Here is a 25584-nt window from a genome sequence, read left to right on the forward strand (position 1 = left end):
TCCCCAGTACGGTGAGCTGGGACCCTGTGGAGCACATCTACTTCACAACTTAGTGATGGCCAAATAAAATAACAAATAGGAATCATCTGATGTTGTTTTTTCCTCCAAGCTTTCATGAAAAAAAGAGTTGAAAAGTGAACTGCAACAATTCAGCATGAAGAGTAAGCATGTGCAGTTCTACGAACAAATTTCCTCATTTGCACCCATAAGAATGAAAGAACAAGTCAGATACAATGGAAAAGGGGGTTTATTTCTGGTATTTGAGCTGTGCCAGCTTACTCTAAGGATAAATTCAGGCAACAACATATTTTTTAAAGCTCACCCGTCTTCTGTTATCTGTGTTCTGCTTTTTCCTAGACGGAATATAACCTCTGTGGAATAAATAAACATATTTGTACAAAACTGAGAAAGAAATGATTTTCTGAAATAATGTTGTCTCTCAAAAATTCTTGCTCAACCTCGAAGTTAAACTTTCAAGAAAACTGAATGAAGCTGCCTTGCTACTCAGTTTATGCAGACAAAATAAATGTAGCACGTGCACAGCCATTTGGTTTTTAAATGTGGAAATAATGTTATTTGTAATAAGGATATATTTCCCCTGGCACCCTTGCTCCTCAGTTTGGAGTTGACACTGAAATGTTCAGAGGAACCTAAACTATTCTAAAGGAGTATTTGATCAAGTTTCTTGAATGCTTTCTGACTTTTAACTTGGTTTTATATCACTACAAACAAATATGGCCAACACACACAGTCTCAAATGACATCCTCACCTTACCAATTTCGCATCTTCTGTTTTGTTAAGGACATTTGTTCAACTTTAAGAAAGAAATAATGGAAGTTACATTTTATGAAGCCCAAAGGACTTCTGAAGGATCTTTCTAGGTTTACCACTAGTATAGACTCAAGTATAAGTGCCCCATTCTGTAGTGCATTACTTGCCTTCTCATTGCTATCCTCAAAAGCAATTATCACTTCTCACAGTCATGTCTTAGAAGCTGCTGCTTAAATTCGTCCTGGCTATAAAAAAAAAAACATAAGTGAAAAGGAAATTAAGAATGTCGGTTGAAGGTACCACAACTCATTTCAGTTAGGTGAATTTGGAGAGTTTTTGAGAAACACGGATACATTGCAATGCACCGAACTGACAACAATAGGTTGCATTTGTAGGTGGGAATATTTTATGTACTACACATAGGACAAAAAATACTGCATAATTTGTCACATGTATGGCAAATGCTGAAATTGGCCACCCACAGCAGTCTTGCACTCAGTAGATCCTTTTGGTGCAGGCTGATGCTACTGACATCCTCAGAACAATTCCAGAGGTCCAGCCCTGCCTGCCCTTAATGTCCCTGCTTCTGCCAGCAAGTGTATGCAAAGCTGTTGAAGAGCTGCAGCACAGTAGCATCAGGAGGGGTTCTCCATATCTTGCCTGTGGGCCAAAGAGAGCAGCTAGCCCTCTGCTGAAGGACAGAGCTGAGGGCATACAGAAAAGTGTCTGGACCTCTGAGGTTCCACTTCCTACCTCAAGGCAGGTTTAATTATTTGCACAAAGCACAGTGCTTCCAGCACAAGCAACAGAGACCTTCAGCCAGAGTGAACTGGTTCTAGTCTTTAATAAACCCCTAATAAGCCTCCAGCTGGAGGAATCCAATAGCTGCAGGAGACAGGTTTCAGCCCCCTCCATGTTTGTCTCAGAGCAGCCCCAGCTCCCTCATGTGTTGCTTGTGGTGTAGTTGGAAGCCTCAGTCACTGGGATGCCAGGAAAGCCAGCAGTGGGGGCTCTCCTTCAACATTTAATTGCAGAAAAGTTCAGGTGCCCAATTTCTGGAGCCTATTATTGCTAGAAAGGAGTCATCAGTTCTAGGAAAAGAGACACTTGATCTATGAGCTATGCTAACTAGCTTTCTGCACAGCTGCTTTGAGATGTTCATTCTTCCCCCACCCTGCACAAGAAATACCATGAAAGTATCTATTTGCTATCTCTCTGGTTGAAAAGATATTTGCCCTCTGCAAAAATGCCATAAAAGGTCAGTTAAAATGTGGCTTCATTTTTATTGTGTAGATAATATAAGTACTATCATTACAGGGTATTATAAAATGTTCTTTCATGAAAACCTGTGCTGGATAATCGTAGCATAGAAACACAGAAGGGTTTGGGTTGGAAGGGACCTTAAAGATCATCTAGCTCTGATGTCCCTCCATGGGCAGGGACACCTTCCACTAGACCAGGCTGCTCAAAGCCCCGTCCAACCTGGCCTAGAACACTGCCAGGGATGGGGCAGCCACAGCTTCTCTGGGCAACCTGTGCCAGCACCTCACCACCCTCATAATGAAAATACTCTTTTCCTGGTATCTAATAATGATCCTGACCTGAATACACAATTTGAAAAGGCTTAGCAAAGGCAGAGTGTCTTGAAAGTAAGAGAAAAGCATGTGATAATGAAAAGTAGAAATGACCAAAGAATGAGCTATAATAAAAAGTGGCGATAAAGTATTCCTTTGGCGCTAACAAATAACCCACGCAAGACAACACAAGGAAAATATTAAACCTCACTTATTCTTTTTCCTTACAGCCCAAGGAGAGGGAGGCAACAATTAATGAACCATAAAGCTCAACTCGAGCCTTGGGGGTTGCTGTCATCCTGCAAGAAAAGAGTACAGCCGTCAATCTAACACCGTGGGGGTTTTCCAGGGTGGGTGACTTGATGCCCCGTACAGCACCGGTAACTGCACACGGCCACAGAACGGGGGTGTCACTGCGGGGTCTGCGGCTGACTGCAGGCAGCCCGGAGCAGCTCTCACCCGTCTCGCCGCGCTTCCCGCAGCCGCCGCCAGAGGATCCCGTCGCCGCGGCAGGAGGTGGCGGAGGCTGGCGGGATCGGAGGGAGGGGAAAGGGGCGGAGAGGCGCTGCCGGCCCGGAGGGAGGGGTGTAGGGGTACTCAAAGCTCTGCACTGGGCTGCCGAGGGCTGGGCTCCACGGCCAGAGGGGTGGCACTGGACGGGGCTTGTCGTCCTCCCTTTGTAAATCGCCGTCGGTTTGTCTTTTCTCCAGGGAATTCTGCCCTATTTACACCGCCCACCCGGGCAGTGGCAGAGGAGAAGCGGCTCCTGCTTCCCAACCCCTCCCCAAGCCGCTCTTGGTAGACCATCCCTGGCCCGCACCGCCAGCTGCAGCATCTCCCCGGCAGTTGGCTCTGCTGGGCTCGACTTTTATTTATTGAAACCTGAGTGTGTGTGAAAACACACCCTTTCCCGTACGTGGCCAGCGCGGGGTAGTCGGCGATAGCAAAGCGTCTCTACCTGCGCAAAGCGTTTCCCGTCCTTGCTTTCCAAACGGGCAAGCACTGCGAGCCGGGACGTGGATAGGGCCACCCTGGAGCCTTGCGTGGTGTTTCCATAACCACCAGACTTCAGGAAACCTTCGGGTACCTGAATACGCTCCTGGCCGCAGGGAGCAGAGAGTGGGGAGCTCAGTGCCGCCGGGACCCAGCAGTCAGGACCCTGGCTCCAGCCGGAGTTTCTCCCGTAGCTGCGGAGCGGCTGCTCCTCCGCTGGCCCCGTCCAGCCTCCCGCTCACCCCAGCAGCGCCGGTCCTTCTGCAAAGTTGGCGTCAGCGGTTCGCGGTGCCGCTTAGCCTGCCGCTCCTGGGTAAAGGCGGCTTCCACATAGCTATTTCTGGTGAAATTCACCCAACCTCCGAGTTCCTGCGGTCCCCTCGCTTCACCTTCTCCTTCTCCCTTTCCCTTCTCCTTTTCCCGTCTCCTTCTCCCTTTCCCTGCTTCCTCCCTTCTTTTCTTTCCCTTCCTTTCCTTATTTTTTCAAGGCAGCAGGCGTTCTGGAGTCCACCTGCACTCTTCTGCTGGCGCCGGAAAAGAGCCAAAGTCTTGTAACAAGTGATTATTAGCAATTCACAGTATCTGCAATTAGCCAAAGTCAACACGACAGAACTGCTGTATAATCTAGCGCAGAGACGTTTAGGTTGAAAAACTAAAAATCCTGAAGTGTATGACCGGGAATTAATTGCCTTGCTCACAACGGATTTTCCCTAAGCTGTCTCATTCCTTCAATAAATAACTTCAGGAACAGAACTCTCTCCAACCAGCTCTTCTAGGCATCATGTAGGAGTTATGCTAAAAGCAAAATTGCATCTTCCAGCAGAACTTTTTTTTTTTTATTTAATTTTTCTCCTAATGTAATGTCATAACTAAAAACGACTCCCCCAAAAGCTGGAAATTATGTTTAAGGGAGGAGGAAGCAAAGGTTTACGCTTCCAAGACTTCTGATGACAGTAAAACGATCTGTCGTTGTACCTCTAGCAGACCTTTTTGTTTCCAGATTACCATCACATAACTGAGATTCTGTCATTTCCCATTCTGAAAGCAAAGGGGAATATTCCTAGCACCCCGATGCCTGGTGCAAAGCTCAACACACCTGGGGAGAACTGAAGTCACTAAAAATCACACCTGTGCTGTTCTTAGTGAAGTAGAAAAACCCGTGGTGTCCAGATCTAAACTACTCTAGCCCTGAATATACTTGGCTGCCGTCACATTTCCGAGTTCTCACAGCAGAAAATCCTCCTTTATTCTGAAGTTCCAAATATAGACATGAATTCAGGGAGTTCGGTCCACTGTCTCTCTCTGTCTTGCTTATACATGTTACAGGCATATTGTATGCTTATCTTTGTGTAGCCATGCATTTGTATAGCGCATGCAAACTTCTATATACATATAGGTAGATACAGAGGCATGGTACAAAGGCTCTGAGTTGTGTATGTCTGTCTTGTCTGCCGAAGATGGTACTGTAGGTCCCCCTCTGTAGCTGCCCCGATTCACATGGATCTACACCTATATGTACACCGGGATGCCGGTGGTTCCGACCACCCCGAGACCAGAAGCAACGCAGACCCTTCTCCGTCCGTCTGAGGAGAGCCCCTCCAGCGCCCGGGGGAGGGGGGGAGGCATTCTGCAAGTGAGTACGGGGATTGGGAGTGGGGGAAACCCCCGAAACAGTGGGGGGATATTGCTGCCAGGCGCCGCAGCCCCCTCGGAGTCGCCCCCTCAGGGGGCATCAGGCTGGGCTGGTGTCCGGGCTGGCTGCGGCTGGCGAGTTCGCTGCTCCCCCTCTCCCGTGTGCGTGTGTGCGCTGGCGGGGCGGGGGCAGGGTTCACTTCCCAGCTCCCCCCATCCTTTGCCGGCGAGGCGGGTACCTGTTGGGCAAGGAGCGGGGGACGCGGTGCTCCCCGATGCGGGGCGGCCCCCGGCAGCGCTCCGGTGCCGTGCTTCGGGGCTGGCGGTCCGCGGGGGGGGGGGGGGGGGCGAGCTGCGCCCCTTTCCCCCGCCCCAGCCCGCCCTCCTCCCGGCCCGGCCCGGCGGGGCCCGGGCTCTGCCGCGCCGTGCAGAGCCCGGGGGGGGCACGGCCAGCACCAACCGAGGGGAGGGAGAGGCCGCGCGGCTGCTCCCGATAACCGACCGCCGAGGAGGAAGCGGGAAGCTCTTAGCTCGGTATCCGCTGAACACCTGTCAGCCGGTGCAGCCTGATTTACAGCCTGATTTAAACCCTGGCAGCCGCCCCGCTGGGGTCTCCCTCTCGGAACACTTCTTTTTGGGTTGGTTTTCTTTTTTTTTTCTCTCTCTCCTCTTCCATCTTCTCCACCCCCCTCCCTTCCTGGAGCGGTGTGAAAGGGGGATATTTTCTTCAGGGTATAAAGCTGAGAATACCGAGGAAGAGAGGCTAAGAGCTTCACCTTATTACCTCATTCTCTTTTTCACATGAACATTATCTGCAACGTTTCCTTCGTCCTGCCGTACCTCTCACCTGGCCAGCGCTGCCCGGATCATGTCCGCTAAACCCGCTAAGCTCCTGCCGGTTTTCTTCCTCCTCTCAGTGTTTCACGCTTGGTAAGTCTGCAACCCCTCGCCTCCTCCACCCTCTCTTCTAGCTCCGGGTCTTGCGGGATGGAATCCCTCTTACAGGACTTTGCCAAATACTCGGTGCCCGAGGAGGACAGCGGGCTCTTCCTTTCTCCCCACGCCGTGCCAGGGCTTCATTCCCCTGCTCCCTCCCCACACCCGCCTGGCTCCCGTGACAGCCGCAGCCCTCCTGCCTGCGCGGTGGCCCCGCCGCTGCCCGGCCCGGCGTGAAGCCGCAGGTCTCCCGGGAGCCCTCTGTCCCGAGTCAGTCCGGCACAAAGTTTTTCCGCTCCGGCGGCTGCCAGGGCCCGCACACGGCGGGGCGGCGGCCCCCGCTGCCAGGGCTCCCTTCGGCGCCGAGCAGCCGGCAGCCCCGGCTTCCCTCCGTGCCCTAGCCGCGGGGGCTCCGCGGACGGGGCCGTCGTGAGCACGGAGAGCGCAGCAGCGGGAAGCAGGAGTCCCTGGGGTGCCTTGTTTCTGGGGGGCGGACGGTGTTAACTGCCGCGAAGAGGGGCCGGGAGAGGCGTGTGTGGCTGGCCGGGGAACCCCTGACCCCTTTCTCAGGAGAGGGAAGGGCTCCTCCGGCGGAGCTCCGGCAGCGGCGGTGAGGGGCCGGGCCGGGCCAGCCGACGGCGGCAGCAGCCGTGATCTTTGGGGCTAAGCTCGCATTCGATCCCCGTGGTTGTCCAGGATACTAGAAAGGGCCCCCGCCTCACAACCCATGCGAATGGGTTACCTTAGTTCCCCCCTTGGGTTGTGCCACAGACTTGCAAGTGTGCTCAGTGGTCCTTCACTTCCTTTCCCTTCTCTACTTATTCATCATGATCTCAGCAGCCTGCCCCACACTGAAGTAGCATCTCTTCCCCAGATGCTCAAAGGTGCTAGAGGCTGCTTTATGCCAGCCCCCAGAGCAAGTCCGGGACACACGTGTTGCAGGAAATAAACCCTTTCCCCACAGCCTTTCAGGGTTTTCCAGCCTTCCTCGTTTGCAGCTGCACTGTCTCCTCACAGGACCAAAAGTAGTAGCCTCTGAGGAGTTTAGGGAAGGTGCTCAGCCTTTCTTCCTCCCCAGTTTGAGAATGGCCTGCCGTTATCCCACACTTGTTACTGTGGATAGCAGCTAGGAATTAGCAGTCACTAATAAGGCTACAAGTGAAAAATGCAACCTCATGTACCTTTAAGGGCTTAATGTACAGAGGCAGGCAAGGGAAGAGTAATAAACTCTTACCAAAGAAAACAAAACACCTTGACAAATACGTGTCTAGTGTGTTAGTCAGATCCACTGTGAAACCTCTCCCACCTCCAGTCTTAATCTAGAAGGCAGGTAGGAATTTACATGGTTTGGAAGTACTTTCTAGGAAATGAGCTGCTAGAGTGACAGTGTTTAAAAGATCTGCTAGTGCTTAAGCTGTTGTGCATGACTGTTTTTAAAGGAGTGTATCCCTGAAATGGGGATCATGATCCTGTCTGAACTCAGTTCTCGTTTCTACATACAGTCTAAATGCCTTCAGTAAAGTTGTGGGTGAAGCAGGAAAAGGACGCGTGTTTTGTGCTCCTTTCCCATCGGTAATTCAGTACCACTGCAGCATTTCAGCTCTGAAATACCAGACATGTATGTTTGGAGATGGTGCCTCCTTGGAGAATGGTTCTGTAACTACAGCATTAAGGCATAGATCCTAGCATTAAGATCCCACAAATCTGAGGGAGGAAAATACAACAAAAAAACCCCAAACACAAGCAAAGCAAACCAAACCAAACAAACCCAAAATCCCAACCCCCCAAATCCTATTGGGGTATTTAAAAGCTCATTGGATCAATTATACAAAAAAGTTCAAGTTTTTACAAAATACAGCTCAGAGAGAAGGAATGGCCATCTATTCAAAATTTCCCTGAAGTTTTCTCTACTTTTGTAACTTGGTTATATTGAACTCTCTCTGTAGAAAATCCTTGGGGGTTAGGTTTCAAAATTATTTTAATGTGGAAATTTTATCTTGAGCACTCTTAATTTGTGAGGTAGTGTTAAATGATTCATGGCTAATCCTTAGGGCATATTGGCTGTAGAGCAGTTCCGATTACAAGTTTCATTAAATGCTCAAATGGCGGTCTGCAAGCAATGTTAAGATTGGATGATGCTCTGTGATTAAATTTTTATACTTGTATTCATATTTTTTTCTGTTACTGCAGAGTGCCCATCAGGTTTTCTGGACATCTGAAACTTCTTAAGGAGAGGGAGAGGGAGAAAAAGGAGGTTTCTCTGATGCATGTAGCACATGCCATGAGTAAACAAGCCTGGCGCCTCTGACTCTCCATTGCTTTGCACCTTGCGTAATTATTGACATTTGTGTAAAAAGGTTGCAAAATGATACTGTATTGCCAGGGCAATGATTACTGGCTCAGGATTACTGCTGTAGGTTCCACCAGAGAGGTTATCTGTTCTCCTGATAACTTTATCTCAGTTTAACTGTCATAGATTTTCTCCAGTGAGAGACATCAAACAGATTTGGTTTCCAAGATACCAAAAGATACATCTTCAAATCAACATTTTACTGTTTAGGCGTAAAAAACTGCACAAATGAAATTAACCTTGTGTGAAAAGAGCTCTAGCTGTGATTTCTGGGCAAACTAGTTCACCAAATCTGTGTTAGCATACTCTTAAAATAAAAATAATCCACTTATGAAGGAAAAGAAGTCTCAACTCTTTGGATAGTACCATTATTTTAAAAAATGTCACTAAAACTACAGGGAAATTCAGTTCAATTTATGCAATGTATTTGTGTGCTTGTGATAATCCATCTTCAATTCTAGGAGCAAGCTCTTAATTCTAAGCCTTGTAATACATTAAACTCTAAAATTCAGGCACTGAGAATATTATAATTTATTAATAGGATAAAATGATCAGGAAGTATTAAAAGATCTGAATTTTTAATACTCTTATTAGCCTTTGTGCAAGAGATGGATCAGTTGTCTTGATGTATTAATAAAATAATACTGCAGATGTTCACTCTTCATAAGAGTGTATTGTAAACTAACGAGTTGGGATAGCTTGTTTAAAATACAGGGTATGTAATGTTGCTCCTATAGCTATATTAACTCATGTTTTGAGATACTGGCAGAAGACTATGTATAAACAATTCTCAGTCATGGCTCATGACAGATTCTCAACGATTGTTAATGGGAGCATCCTGTTGCGAAAACAGCCTAAGACTGGGTAGAGGCAAAACCAAGGGAGAGATCTAATACTTCTTCAGCTAAGTGTGGAGATTTAGCCAGAATGTAAAATTCAGATTTTAGTTACATGAAGTAATATCTATTTGTTTGACTTATTGCAGTTCTAGAAAGGTTGAAGAGGATGAATATGAAGATGGAACAACTAACCAAAAATGGGTTTTAGCTCCAAAAACACAAGACACAGATGTGACTCTCATACTAAACAAGCTGTTGCGAGAGTATGACAAAAAGCTGCGTCCAGATATTGGAAGTAAGTACTTCTTTTTGCACAAGTGTGGAGAAGCATCATTATGTACAGAAAAGACATTATGTTATACTTCAGTTAGTGTGCACAAATGGCTGGGAAAGTAGTTGATACACTTATTAAGTGATCCCTTTGGGTCAGTTTAGAGGGAAGTAAGAGCTGTCTGTGTATGTTCACCATTACAGTTATTAGTGTCTCATGGCTATATGGTAATGCAGCAGTTCCAGAAAAGAAACAAAGCCAAAATCCATGCTGTGTTACGAAAGAAAGCATTTTTGTTTTGTTTTAGTTTGTTGGGTTTTTTTGTTTGTTTGTTTTTTTTTTTTTCAGAGCTATTACTTTGATTTTGCATGGTACTTAAAAAGATCATGTTTGATAAGTATGTCTGTTTTTAACACAGTCACATCTCTTAGTTTCTCTTACTGAATTTAGTTGATCTTTAATATCTGATGGAGAGGTGCTTTAATGCAGTACCCGCCCATATCAACATCTGGAAGACATTCTCAAACACATTTTTTATTTTGCTTTGTTCACAGTGTCTTCAGATCAATGACTTCAGGCAGAGTAAATTACGTTATGTCTATGTGGGGCAAAGTAATCATGTCAGTTGCCCTAAAATCAGTAGAGGTCAGAAAAATATCTTGCATCACTGGAAAATTGTTACCAATATAATTCCTTTTGTCTCTGCACAAACTTTCATAAATCCTGTTTTAAAGAAAGGAGTTAAATTACACAGCTCCTCGTATATTGTACCAAACAGAGATTTTACAGTTCTTAACTACATCTGTCTATTTCTATCAAGCATCTCCATCCCAGGTCATTTTTCTAGGCCTGATAGGATTTCATAGGAATCTGGCTATTTCAGAAGCTGGGCAAGAGTGTTGTTCACACACTAGAGAAGGTAGTTCACCTCTGCCTCCTTCACTGGTCCCTCTTTCCTCATTTCATGCCTTTGATGCAGATAAATAACATTGCCCTTTTGAAAATCAGGAGCAGCTGCATTTGTCAAGGAGAACACGAGGGGAATGTTAGAGAACCAGGCATTATATCTAGCTTCCCCGAATTGCTGGCTGGTAGCTCGCACATAAGCATATCTTCCTTTCCATCTGGGAGAAAGTTACAAGTTATCCTAACTAGATGGTTGACTTGTCCTGGCAACTGAGCTCTCTCCCTGCCCTGAAGATCCCAAGTTGGATAAAGCAAAATGCATAGCAGTCAAAGCACTAAGAAAAAAGTAGTGGGCCAAGTAACACAGAGCATACAGTAAGAAAATGTGTGTTTTGGAATTAATAGAAAGCATGGAATGAACCAGTGGAGGAAGAGAGAAATAATTATCAGGATCAAGCAGAACTGCAGCCAGTAAAAGAATGCTGAGGATTAAATCTAGAACTAACATGCAGTTACTCATTAGGACCTTTATATTTGTGCAATGCTGCCTGTAAGTAAACTGTCTGTCCCACAGGACAGAAGACAACCACTGTTTCATGCCAGATTGATCTTCACTCAGTTTTCTAATCCTTTCTTGCAAAGCCACTGCTTCTAACAGTGGATAACTTTAGCAATGCTCCTGAGGAAATGGTCTTCTTTCTGAATGCAGTCAGAAAGACCTAGGAAAATTCTGACTTCTTTGTTTTTTCAATGGTTAGGATTTCAGTTTTTAGATCACTCAGGAACATGTTTTTGCAAACCAAAGGCTGTTGAGAGGAAAAGACTGGCAAATAGAAGGTATTGAAGTGCATGCTGGCCTATGCAGTGACTTCCGTGGTTTTTCATCCTTCCCAGGGCAGCTGATGTTTTGCCTAGCTAAGGTGTGTGCAGCAACCACCTGTCACTGTACAGGCATATTCTCAGTGCCCATTTGCTATAATGTGAGCACTGAGTTCTCCTGTAATCATGTACCTCTAGGTCAGGTGTATAGTGAATGAACTCCTACGAACACTGAGCAACCCTCCTTCCTCCTCCTCCACCACTTTTTTGAACAAAGCAGCGTTCTGCCAGGAGGAGAATGCCTCACTGCATCCCCTGTGGCCCCACACTTGGCAGAGTTCTTGTCTCCATAAATATCACAGCTTGTGAGTTTTTTAATTTTAGTGGTGACATTTGGCAGTTTTCCATTATGCTACAGAGCATACACACCTTTGTAGAATTAAGAAATAAAAAGAAGAAAAAACACTGCACACTGAACAGCTTATACCAGTGTACTGATTAGATCAAAAAGAAAAGTGCTTTAAGGAGACAAAGCATGTTTTCTACTTATGTTTTGCTACTTACAGTTGTGGGTCTGAGAACTGCGGTCCTGTTGCATGGTGTAAAGGGCACTAGCTCCAGACAAGTAAACTCATTCTGAGCTACGAAGGTCTTAAAATCTCTTCTCTAGGCAGGTACTGTGGAGCTTGTTTCAAAGTTCTTTGGAGACTCATTCAATGGATATGCAATATATTCTGACTTAGAAGAACTAAGGCTTACTACTCTGCAAGAGTGATTTTTATTTTTTTGTACCCTCCTATGTCACACTGGCTTAAGTCCTGATGTAGGAATAAGTTCTGGCTCTAAAATTTTACTACCTCTTTATTGGTAAAATAAGATTAGAAATACTAGGCAAACCAAGAGGCCACAGAGTAGAATGATGATAATTACAGCTAAAAAAATAAAATAAAATGTCTTATTTGGGTTCTGTTAACAAACCAGGTTTTTGCCATTGCTCAATCTGTGATTAACTAATTCAAAATTTAAGTTCCGTTGGAAAAAAAAAAAACCAAACCAAACCCAAACCCAAAATGCAACAAAACCAATGAAGCAACCTACAAGTAAATTAAATAGTACATGACAAAACATATTTCCTTCAAAGTCAGTTTACTTTAATGAAACCTTCCCTCTCGCCTTCCTTCATAGACAGCTTAGTTCACAGTGGAGTGCCTGGAGAATAAAACCTAACTTTATGATCTTTATATGGAACATGGATTTCCTGAAATAGACAGAAAACTTGTAACAGTGTATTCTTCCAAAGTGAAATTTTTGCTAATCACTTTCCCTAAGTGAACTTTACATCTGAAAGATAATACACTATCATTCTCTTTCATTGTCAAAGTCATCTTACCCACTAAAAACTTTAGTATGGGGGAGGTTTCTAAAGTATACTATTAGTAAAGGGAGGATAAAAATCTTATCCTAGACCAGGCTCAGAGCTGCGGTTCTCATCTGGAGCATGAAGAGCTGTAATTCTTAAGAGTTGCCTTTCATGGGTAGCTGATTTGCTTACCTGAAAGAAAAGATATTTTTTTTCTTGTGTTCATTAAGAAGCAATAACTAATGTGGGCCAAAATTTCAGTGATGACAAGGGAATAGTAATGTTAAGGTTAGTTCATAAGCTGAGCTAAACTCCAAGCTTCCCTCTTTATCTCAGCCTAAGGTGAAAGAAAACATTTCACCCATATGTTTCAGAGGACAAAACTGTTCTCTGAGCATCTCTAACAAGCAGTTACCCCAGCTCTTTAATTCCAGTGGAAAAGATATTCAAAACCACACATACTGCAGTCTGATCAGATGCTCTCCAGCCTTCCTGTGATTACCTGCCCCTCTCCCCAGCTCCAGGACCGTCAGAACACAACAGAACTAGAATAAGGAGTTACACACACTTGTTAGGTACAAACAGAACTGCTGTCCACTAGCTTTCCACATGGTGTTCCTAATGTGAGAAGTGGCATTAGGAAAGTGATAACTTTCTGATTTTGCATTTTTAAAAAATGCCTAAAACATTGCTGCAGATTATCTTAAGTTTTATCGAATCTTTCTGTTTTGTGTTTGTAACATAGTTACCTGTAGGAACATTGTGATTTAAGAAGTTAGACTTTATGTTAGCGTGGGTTGCTGTGTTAGTTGAAATCGGACACTGTGTTGCTTGAGGTCCCTGTTCTCTGTGACATATTAGCCTTAGTCCTTACTCTCTAGAGCATGATCAAAGCACCTAGGGTCTATTGTATATAGAATGAGTTATTTGACAACCTGTCAAGGCAGAAATCTAACTGGCCAGCTTGGCAACAAAACTTAGGTTTAAGGTGACCTGAAGTAAATTGCCTTCGTTATAATACTAAAAAATGCACCCACAGATTGAGAAGACCCTTGCCCCGCACAAGCGTAGTAACAGAAGAGAGTGACACTGAAGGTATTATAATTGTATGTAAATCACTAACCAATCACTGTAACTGGGAGAGTACTATCTTGTAATTTTTGTGTAGAAATGTAATGATGATATCAGCATTGGGTGTACTTGATTTGTGGAAATTGCCCCTAGCATTTAGTGCTGCAATGAAGAAGTGCCTACTTCTTAATGCTACATTGGTGTTGAGTTTTATTCTCCTGACTTTCAGTGACAACATCATAGATAAAAAACCCACAGAAGTTATTTCCCCTGCATTTCAGGCTGTACCAATGATCTTTACTGTTATTTATAGTCTGCCAGGGAAGGTTTAATAGTTTCAGTTAATTTCTAGTTCAGAGGCTGGAGCAAAATAATGCTGGTAAGAAAAAAGCCAACTGGAAAAGACTACACTCTAGTGTACTCAAACTACCCAGGGAAATTGAAGGTACAGTGTGGTCATAAATGTTAGAAATAAAGCTAAAATAAGATAAAATCCAAACAAGAGAGAACTTCCTGTGCCTCAGAATTACATAGCTGACAGCAAGTTTTTTAACAGATACTCCTTGCAATGGTCAACCAGAACTGAAAAGGCCAAATGTCGTATGGAAGTCTTGTTTAAATGTGGTAATTTATTATGTTCATTTATTCTTCCTATGTTTTCTAGTACCTGGTTTGTAAGCTGCCTGCCTTCTTATTTAAAAAAAAAAGATAAAAAAAGTCAAGCTGACATTAAATCAGGCTTGAGGAGAGAGCATTATGGGAGAGATAGAATAGGCATGAGTAATACTGATTTTACTGATAATATTCACTGAAAGGGTAGAAAAGAGTATGAAGATAATTTGTATTGCATGTTTACATCTCCTGTTTGTCAAATGTACCATTATATTAGAGAAAGCTCTCAATTGCACCTGTTGAAGAAAGCTTCATCAGCTTCTCTTCTGAGGTGCCTTCCCACTCATGCTTGCTTTTCCCTCCTTTTTCTATTATCCTGCAGTAACTCTTAAGTTCCTCTTAGATCCTCTAGATTTATTTTATCCCACAACCTTTAGTGGTCCCCTGTATTGTGTATTTATAAGTCCAAATAAATTCACTTTGAAGTATGTATGTTTATACATATGTATATGTATATATATATGCATATACACACATAAGTACACCCCATAATTTAATGCCTATGTATCTTCTGACTCCACCAGTTTTAGGTGTCTTGAGAGTTAATTTGGTTTCCTTTGTTTCCCAAGTATCTTTACAACCATTAGCCAAATTTCTGAAGAGAAGAGCGGACTTACAAATAGCTTTGTGGCTCTGAATACCTTGAATAGGTTTGAACAAGTGTAGCTGGTAGAAATAGGTAGGCTTGTGTGTGTCGGCAAACACAGGGGACTAAGATCTGTCTCAAACAATTTACTGTGTTGTCTTGGTAGCATCTAACAGGAGGGTTTCTTTTTTCGTTTTTAAGCAGTTAAGTCATCTCTGCAACTAGTTTAAGTGATTTCTTAGCGTATGGAGGGAGCAGATCTGTTGGATGAATGGGCAGAACTTTTTAAAGGGGATGTTCATTTTCCAGCATGATCCTTATGAAAACCCTGAGTTCTGAAGCAGTATCACAGCCTTTCTTTTGTGCACCTGCCCTTTTAGCACGCCACACAGAAATGAACCCTGAAGTGCACCACAGGCTATTGCTGTGGCTGTCAAGTTATTTTTGCTAGCTTCTGATTGCCACACCTGATACTCTTTAAATTAGCTCCAGCAAGGTTTCCCCATATGTGGTGACAGAAGGTTGCTTATTGCCTCACAGTTGAAAATATTTCCCAGATCATAGTGCAGAGAAAGCTGTAAACTGTCATGCAAGGCCAAATTACTACTTTCTGCTGTCTTTTTTTAAAGCTAGCCTACAAAAGAGACTCTGTTGGACACCTTATAGCAGGAAGTAGTGAGAAGGACAGTTTTCATTTAAGGATTGTTTATAGACAGTTGTACTTGGAGAGCTAACCAGTGTGTAAATGTAGTACACAACAAGGAGAGAGTAAGTAACTTGTGTTTGTATTACGGCAGCACTCAGGAGGGGAAAGCCATGGTCCTGGATCCAACTTTTGTAGTTTTGGGCACTGTAGAAAATTGTGCAGATTTGTCTAACTTAGGTTTATGTGAAAGGAGAAAATCACATTGGTGAGGATGTTGTGGCTAAGACTCAGCTATGAAAAAGGGCTGAATACACTTGGAGCTCAGAAGCTGAAAAATACCATAAGACAAAAGACTTTCAAAAAAAGTTTTTAGTTCAGCCATAAAACTAGAAATCCATTAGCTGTCCATAAGTAAATCAGTAAATATGAAGATTATTTTAGTGCCAGTCATCTCCCATGCATTACATATAACCACACTTATACAGGGAGAGGAGTATTCCTGATTAAAGGGCTGCTATTCAATGCAAACAAGAGCGATCTCTGTTCTAGGTGGGAGGATAGAAAGGGCTTCTTGATTGTTTGCAGGAGTTATAATTCTCAAGCATCTTCAGTAATGGATGCTTTCTTCTGCATCCTTTGCCATAAGCGTTTCTAGAATATTAATAGCAAGGCTCATAAGTGAGGAGTAGAGTTGTCTCTTTCCACTCCAAACTCCCAGTTTTAGATTTTGAAAGCCGTGATCCATATTTGAGTTTTAAAACATGAAATAAACACATGGGTTGGTTGCACCTAATCCTTGCCTGGTGCCAGTATAGTGCATCAGACATAGAGTCTTTTGAAATTTACAATGGGAACATTTCTGTGTAGGATAGACTGTCAACAGTGAGGTTTTTAATACCTACATTGTGCTTTTCTAATCGTTTAACCATGGAGCTTTTTGAGCTGGTTTGGTTCATAGCTTCTCAACTGTCAGGGAAAACACCCTACTTTTTACTCATCCATTTCTCAGGTAGAATTTTTACTGTATCATACTAAAAGAATGTAGAGAAATTTTATTCCAATGAAATGGAATGCAGAGAAATTACAGTCCAGTGCAATGACCCTGAAGCCATTCAATTTAATGTTTCTGCTTAAAAAGTAAAGATTGTGTGTTTGTTTTGTTTTTGTTTTGGTTTGTTTTGGGTTTTTTTATATTACTTAATGGATTTGATTGCTTTTTGTTTTTTTTCCAGTTTTTGTTTCATTTTTAGAACACCTAGTTTAAATCAATAGCTAGAAAGCAAACTTTAATTTGAAGCTTAGAATACTTCAATATGTGAAATATTTCAGTATTCAAGCATAAGTTTTTTTGAAACTGATCTTATAATTTATTGCAAGTAATACTTTTCTCTGCAGATAAAACTGCTCTTTTGTCACCTTTCTAATGTGCCTCTTGTATCTTTACAACACTTATGTCTTGCATGTAGACTATTGGGTTGACAAACATACTGGTTCTGTGTTGGAGAGGAAGGTCTTTCACCCAACTACTCAAGAGTAAGGTCCCTTACTACACAAACTTCTCTTTGCTAATGCAAATACTACACTTACAGAGATAATTTAGAGTTTTATCTCCTGACAACAATTACTTGCTGAAATGGCTTGATACAAGAGCAGATTGAATATTTTTCTTGAATGGCACTGTAGGTAGGAAGGTTTGATTGACAGTTAATGTTTGCCAGACTCTTCATCTAAACTGTCAGACTCAAACCTATATGTAGCAGCTGCTAGCTCTTATTTTCTCTTTTTTTTTTCCCTCATAACTTCAGCTAAGAAGTCTGAGAGAGGGCTGGGAGTGTAGCATGGTATACTGGAGATGCCACAGATTGAAAGCTAGGTAACAGTAAGGAAAAGTCTGAAATATTAATTACATAAGAAAATCTCTTTTTTTTTTTGCTCACCTACCTTCTGTGATTACCTAGATTATGCTGTCTCTTCCAAGTGTAGATGTGTATCTAAAAGGATACATATATACTTTTTAAATTTTTGTTTGTTTTAACTTAGAAGATTCTAGGAAATATTCTAAATCGGGCAGATATACAATGCTACAGTTACCATTTTGAGGTTGCAGCATAAGCTAATAAATTATTGTAATCTTTAAGCAAGGAAGACTTTCTGCTTTAAAATATTGTTGTTCTTTTTTGCAGTTGTATAGTTTTCTCATGACTGGTATCGTTCATCCAGACTTTGGTTGCTAGCATGCTAGACTTTGCAGGAACAAATCCTATTATTTTTCAGTCACATGATATCACCCCTCCTATGATTGTAAGTAAAACAAAAATGGAAACTTTAGGAATTGGTTGTAAAAACAGCCTAACCATTAAGATCTACAATTTTAATTCCCCCAAAAATATAATACTGGAAAAATTACAGCCTGTGCATTAGAGAAAGGTAAATGAGGTAACCAAAAGATGAAAGTGCTGAAGGCTGATTGATGTTGTTGGTGAGATATGAAGAATAAAAGTGATTCATAGTTAATTGAGGAAGTCCATTTATGTGCATGCTGTCATTCACACTTCTGGACAAAATGGCAACAAAACCTAGCAAGTGAATGAAATACCCTGTTCAGAGGATTGTGTTCTCATCCTGCTATTGCTGTCATCCAAGCTTCCTTTCAAGTCTGTGCTCAGCTTTTGATTATCCTTTTGATTTTCATTTGCAGTCATGTTTTGGTAATTTGATCCTAACCTAAAATATAGGGATGACACTTCTGTCAGAGTTTCTCTGGCTGTAGCAAGTGAAGGTGTTGGACTTCCATCTGTTCAAGCCCATTCTCTTCTATACAGGAAGAACGAGGGCTTTTTTTGTTTGTTTGTTTGGTCGTTTTGTTATTTTTTTTTTTTTCCACTGATACCTTTGTAGAATCATAGAATAGAATTATAGTATCATTTAGGTTGGAAAAGGCCCTTAAGATCATTGAGTCCAGTCATTAACCTAGCATTGCCAAGTCTACCATTAAACCATGTCTCTAAGTGCCACATCTAAAGTGCCATTTTAAATACCTCCAGGGATGGTGACTCAACACTTCCTATGTCTTTCTTCAAATGTGGTAATTTTTCTTAAAATATAGAAGTTTTAGCTGACCATAATTACCCCTGATAAGTGACTTGTTAGTGTAACAGTTTGTTTTACAGGAACAAACAGGTAATTAGATGTTGCCTGTAAGGTCATGTAGGAAAATATTAATAATCATAATCACTAAATGCAAAGTAAAAATTAACACTATAATCACAACTACTACAGCTACCGATAACTGTGTGATGATTTATTACAGCTTTATCCCAATTTTAAAATAGCAATTTATGTGCTAATGAGATAATGTAAAGTATAATTATAGAGTAATTTAAAAAAATACCTCATTACCGTAGAGCCAATCTTAGTGCTGTGCATTCGGAAGTCTTGTGGAACTTAGGCAGAGTTTAAGTGGCTATGCGTTCCTGGAACAGAGATCATATTCTGTTTATGTGGCTGCATGCCTTCTAAAAATCTGGTGCTAATTGCTTTGCTTCTATAAATATGTATGTGTTGATCCATAACATTTTTACCACCTCTGTTCTGGGTAAAACTAGAATAATTTAGACCTGGTAGTTGCTTGAACAATATAAGAAAGGTTAACTCTCAACAAAAAATAATTTCAATTTATTTAAAATTTATAAGAGCTCATGTTTAAATGAACTTCCAATAATGTATTTCTAAACATTAAACTTTAAAAAATAATTCTAAATATTTATGATTTGGGCAGGAACATAAATGCTATTTGGCTAGACTTAAATGTGGAGGAAGCTTTCTGTAGGAAGGAAACAAAATGGTTTCTTCCGTGAAATAAGCATCATTTTGGATAGCAGAGAACTATAAAAAAATAAAAGATATTTTAAAAGGATAGAAAATTTTAAAGTACTAAATAAGCAAAATGGCAGGAACTTATTGGAGAGTTTTTTCCTTACATTACTTGTGAAACTGTATAAAAATCCCTTTTTTAATTTCTTCATAGGTCTTTAAAATTTTTCCCAGTTCATCTGTTGATATTTATTTATGTATTTATATATTTTTGCACACATGATCAGCTTGCATATGTCCAAGAGTAATGTCTTAATGGATTTTAATGAGTTTCAGTCTCAGGTACTGTTTGTTTCACCAGTGTAAATCTATAAAGCAGAATGACACAAATCCAATAGTAGGCCTGCATAGGCATTTGTCATCAGGGCATTATTCCAGCTGTTTCTTTGTTGTGTTGTTGTCCAGACACACCTGACCTAGCTTTACACTAAGTGTCCACCTGGTTTCTTAAGTGAGCTTTGCAGGCAGTGTTGAACTCATGACTCCTGTGGCTAGGTGTTTTTTGAACTGTCTAATGTTTTTGGACAAATTTCACTTGGATGTGTCTTTGCAATGTAATAGTCACAAGGCCGACTGGCATTTGAACATTGACTCAAAGCCATGCCATTTAGATCAGATGGAGACTATTACTTAAATGTTGATATGACCTTTTGTTTGCAGATATTTTGATTGGCTTGATAAATTCCTTCCTCAGTTAAAACGAACATGTTTGAAGATGAAACTATTGTGATAAGCAGTTAGCTAACCTTATCACTGTGTAGCAGCATAACATTTCAGTTACTTGGATGTGCTGACATTGTCTTTTAGGGAAAGTTAACTACAATGTATTAAAAATTATTTCAAGGAACTCTGAGAAGGTTGGTACCTTTGTTGACAACCTTTAATCACTTTCCTGCATATGATATACACATGGTTCTGCCAGTAATTTTTCCAAGTTTCTGGCAGCTCTTTAGAACCATTTTGGGCTCTTGCTGATTTTAAAAATGGTACTGGAGCTGAGTATCCATTTGTGATCTTATTGCCAGCTTTTAGTGAGACATTAACACTTAATGTTGTTCAATCATCAAGACTGTGAGGACTTTCTTAGTGCAAGCAAAAAGTTTCTATCTGCAGCTCAGCTACTTGATGCATGGCTTAAATCAGTCCATGAACTAAGTGTTCACAAATGAATGTAGTATAATAAAAAACTGTGCAGGCCTTGAAATAATTGACAGTGTAACTATTTGTGTTTTCCCATTAAACTTAGTTTATATTGAAGAATGGTAGAGGGTGATTTTTTTTCCAATAAAATATGATAACTTTAAGACTTGGTTATTTTCTTTTCTATAATGTATTTTGGATGAAATAATCTTAAAATCTTAGCCTCATGTTAGGTATTTTGAATTGAAATCCTTTAATAAAAAAATCTAAAATTTATACCTAGTGGTTCTCCCAGTTTATATCTGTTTATATCCATGAAAGATCACGTGCAACAACAACTGTACTCTTCTGCCTTTTCTTTCAAAACCTGAACACATTTGCCATGCAATTTTATTACAATTGTATTTTCTGCCTCGGCCTAGAAAAACAAAGTATAATTCAAAGGAACTTTCAGTCTTTTTTTGTTGTATTTGTAGTGATATTATAGTTTATGTGTATTTATTTGTTTGCTTTTAATTTGAATTTCACCGTGAATGTCTGAGGTTAGTTGTTGATTTGACATAAGAAGTGCCTGCTGCATAGCTTTGTTCTGTTTCAAGATTAGATGTTTACTGTAAGACCAAATTCTCTTTAGCATTAACAAGCACTTCTTCAGTTTTTGGCCCAGCACATTCAGGAGAAATTATCATCACATAATCTATTTATATGCTTAGCTGCAGTAATTAAACAAAAATGGTTTCCAAGCACTGTGTTCTGGTCCTGAACTTTGTCCCTGATCCTACTAAATTTCAGCTGAGTGCAAATTTTCATCACTGTTTAGTCCCATTAATGCTCACCAGAACTCCTTAATGTTGAACTTCCAGCTAGACGTGTGCATAAGCCCAAGAAAGATCAGAGCCATTTATTCCACCTATGCTATCTTGGTAAAAGAGCTAGCTGTAGTTCCCCACTATTACCAATTCCAATGTAATGACATTTATTAGTGCATTTTGAGGCAAGGCTTATTACCAGAAACTGCTCAACTCCTATTTTGCTATTAGCTGCGTACAGTTAGAGTTGCATTAATCAGTTGTGCTTGTTCAGTTGAGTTCAGATTTTCTTTTGATCAAGGGAAGATCCAAGTTTTTAAGCCAGTACTTCAGACAACGTGAAACTGTGACCATAAGTAATCCTGGAAGTTTTGGCCATATGCAGTTGAAGAAGCGTGTGTTACTTTATGAATTCTAAGGAATGGTTATCATCTTCAACCACTATTTATACCTACTTTAATGTGTGTTTTTTCAATATCAGATCTACTCTTACTAATGATATGTACATACCAAAGTCTTGCATGACAAGCCAGCCTGCTTTTCTAACTTTTAAAGTACTTCAAAATTTTTCAGCATCATCCTGTTGGTCTGAAATCTGGGGGATGGGGGCAAAAAAAAATCATCTTTACATGTGGAGATGCCTGTTTATCTTCAGCTTTGTGCAGGATGGCTTCTTAAGCTTTAGATAAATTAATTGAGAGAATCTTCCCATAGAACTGTGGTATTTAACTGATCCTCACTTCTCTGCTTAGTAGCTTCCTCAAGGAAAGCTCTCTGAGTTTTGAGTGGCTGATGTATTTCCTCATTCGAGGGGGTTTGGGGATAAGGGGGGTGGCCACAGGTGGAAAAAAAAGCCTTGCATTTAGCATAGTTCCCAAATTTCAGTGGTTTGAATGGTTTTCTGGAGGTTTTTGAAAACCCTGGATAAGGGTGGTGCCTCTATAGGAAAGGGAGATATCTAACAGAAGCTGTTGCCTTACGAGGCAAAGTTTTCATCAGGTCTGACTATGTAAGTTATAACAGGATTAATACTTACATAGTTTTGGACAGCTAACTCTGTAGAAAGTAAAACACCAATTAATATCTCAATTCAGAGGTTAATGTATACCCTGTGAGGACAGAAGGGGAGCAATATAAGACAAATGTGTCTTTCAGTGTAAAAGTGGGATTAGAGTTAGGCTATATCACAGTAAGAGCTATCTGAATAGTGGTCAGGAGGTACACCGCCACCAAAAATACTAAAAGTAAAATAAATCCTAGTGACCTCATCTACAGAAAGGAATACAGAGCTTGTCTTGGCCTATTAAATCCTGTAAGTCTGAACACATGGAAGATCTTGTGAGAAAATTGCATGTACTAAATCAAATAAAATTCAAAAACCTTTGGATGAATGAGTGCAAAGGCAATGTGGGCTGGAGGGAATGAGTCTAAAGGGAAAGGAGAACAGTTGCTTAGGTCTAGCTAAAGGGATTTCATAGTAATTTTGCTCTAAGTTAAGATTATTTCAGGGCCAATGAGATGAGAAAATTTGGAAAGATTTTTTTGGTGTGGTAGAAGCATACTAAAGGACCTGAATGTTGAGGTAGTAGAAAAAGCGATATGCTCCATTATTTCCAGTTTTGTGTCAGTCATGTGCTTAGTACTGAAAGTTTCTTTAACAAATTGCTGTTGAGATGAATGGGGATCATAATGATAAAGTGGTACAGGCTATCATTTATGACGTTTTTTGATCCAAGGAAAAGAACCTTGTCTTCTGCAAAAAAAAAATATAAAATCCATATTTCTTAATAGTACTACCTGAAGAGTAGAACTTACAGTTATTGGGGAGGAAAATATTTAAAGTGATTACTTATGTTTTCTGCAAAATAATTTATTTTTTTTTCTTCACAGTAAAACCAACAGTTATTGATGTTGACATTTATGTCAACAGCATTGGTCCTGTATCATCAATAAATATGGTAAGTGACTTGCTAACAAAAATTTTTATCTGGACTACTGTTTTTGGCATCAATACTAGCTTTTGAAAAAGGCATAAACACCACCAGCATAAGTTGTTTTTATTGTTGATTTAGTTTTGTTTTCAGCTATAGCTCTGTTTTTCAGACAAATCTTTTGTGTCTCTTCAAGAAAGGAACAAACCTGCAAGCCAGTATTGTCCTCTGTATTGTCTACCACAAAATGCTGGTAGATCTTGAACAGCAAAATAGCTTTCATAGGAAAAAAAAACAACAATGTATGAAGCATAGCTAGTGTCAAGAAAAATCTGAATTTAATATTTCAAGAGTCAGTCGAATGTACAGAGCTTCATAATGTGGAATTAATCAGTATATTTATTTGAAATTCATGATCTCTTCAGTGGTTACTCTTCTTTCACTAAGTTATTAACAGTCTTTAGCCTTAAAGTACAATTTTGAAGAACTTGTATGTAGCTATGCTCCATGTGTAAAGGCAGGAGAAACTGGAGTTTGTGTGATAGTGTGACAGTAGCAAACTTAGCAAAACATAAGTTATTTGTTGCAGTCTTAACTCCAGCACATTTCTCAGTTCTATAGTAATACATTCAGATTTAGAAAGCAAATAATTTCTTGGATCTTTATGTAGTTATAGAGGTATGGGTTATTGTATAGAGGTATGGGAACTTCAAGTTCAGAATCAGTACAGTATTCCTTCTTGTAAACTAAACTGAATTTTTCCTTAATACAGTTTGGTAACAGAGGACCTGTTAATATCTTAATTTACTTAAAGCTCTTACACTAACCTCTTCAGAGAAAATATTCTCTTTTTCACAATGACATTCAAATGCTGCTGTGTACAATGTCCATATAAGAATCTAATAAATGCACTGCATGTACGTTTTGTGGTTTTGAGTAAAAGCTCCTGAATTTGAAATGTGGTCATTCATCCTGGTTATTTGTTTTTTCCTGTGTATGTGGGAGAATGGAAATTATTGCAGCATGTCAAATACTGGATAGTCAGAGACTCCCGTGCCCCCTGGCAATGGGAAATCTGCCAGATACAGACAGAACAAATTATGTGCTGGGACCAACCTGGCCACATATTTGGAATGTGAATTGTATTGGTCATATTTCATATGAAACACTGAATAGCAAGGAATGGCAGTACCTTCTTCATTCTTGAACTAATAAATATCTAATTATTTTGCCCTTCCCCAACTGTGTACCAAAATGACTTGTCCAGGGAATAATTTAGCAAAAGATCTATTTTCTGGCTTGCATTTCCATATACTGTAGGAGTGGGTACTCTCTTAGAAAACAATGGGGACAATGGTAAGGATGCTTACTTTTCAAAGTCTTTTTGGGTGCTGGAGACGTATGTGGAATAATAATTAAGCATTTGGTCAGAACTGATTCAGGTATGAAGAAGGAAAAAATAATAATAGAAGGAACCAGTGGTTCTTGGAAGATTGTTAGGACACAGTCAAAACATGACTAATTTACTTATCCTTTAACTTTGAGTTCATAATATCTTATGACACCAAGAAGGAAAGATACCAGGTTAAAAACTGCATACTGTATCTCTTATTAGGATGGTTAATGAGTATATGGTGCAGAGAAATTCCTTGGTTGCAGCTGAAAAAAAACTATATATAATCTGTAAGGGCAAATGATAAATAAAAAAAATTGATGAAATATAAAATGTAGGTACCTGAAGTTTTAAGGACTTAAGTCTGTGTAAAACTTTATTTAAACTTTTGAACAGAAATGGACCATGTTTTAGATATGCTTGTGGAAAGTATATCCCACTGAAACTGGACCTAAAGTAGCTAAGCACTTTTGGGTTTCACTTCTATTCTCAAACTTAGCTATCAGTACAGGAGATTAATATTAAGCACTCAAATGTAATAACAAACAATCTTCCAGAAGCTCAGTTTCTGCTCTGTTACTTTGGATCTTATCCAAACTTACATGGGAGAGCAGAAAGGGGCTTGTTGTCTCAAATTTACGATGAAGGTAAGTCCTCCTCTCAGACCTACAAGCTATGTTACTATGTTGCTCTTCTCCAGTGGAAGAACTGAGTGAGGAGCTACTTCTCTCCCCATTTCTGTTACTTGATTTTTGTTCTGTTGATTCAATGATTCTAAGATTCTATTTCTGTTAGTCTACAGCATGCAGTAGCATCGTAATGCTCTACCAGAAAAAAGAAACTAAAAAAAACCAAAACCCAACAAAAAGTACAAAACAAAAAAAAAAAAACCCACCAACAAACAAACAACACTTTTTGGAATTAAAAATACTATTAAAAATATTTTTAAGTAAGCAGTTTTTCATGTACCCTGTAAACTGCTGGAGCATGGGAACACATGAATTAGTTGGC

General features: G+C 40.6%; 1 protein-coding gene across 1 annotated transcript in view; it reads left to right on the forward strand.

Moving 5' to 3' along the window:
• Window positions 1-5839: 5839 nt before the first annotated feature.
• The window catches only part of GABRG3 (gamma-aminobutyric acid type A receptor subunit gamma3), a 309946-nt gene continuing 290201 nt past the window's right edge, over window positions 5840-25584 (forward strand). Inside the window, exons 1-3 of the mRNA XM_005151536.2 lie at window positions 5840-5901; window positions 9243-9391; window positions 23140-23207. Coding sequence (XP_005151593.1) covers window positions 5840-5901; window positions 9243-9391; window positions 23140-23207 — 279 coding nt within the window. The remainder of the gene's footprint in view (window positions 5902-9242; window positions 9392-23139; window positions 23208-25584) is intronic.

The sequence above is a fragment of the Melopsittacus undulatus genome, chromosome 2 (genome assembly GCF_012275295.1).
Source record: "Melopsittacus undulatus isolate bMelUnd1 chromosome 2, bMelUnd1.mat.Z, whole genome shotgun sequence".
In the NCBI taxonomy this organism is placed as follows: domain Eukaryota; kingdom Metazoa; phylum Chordata; class Aves; order Psittaciformes; family Psittaculidae; genus Melopsittacus; species Melopsittacus undulatus.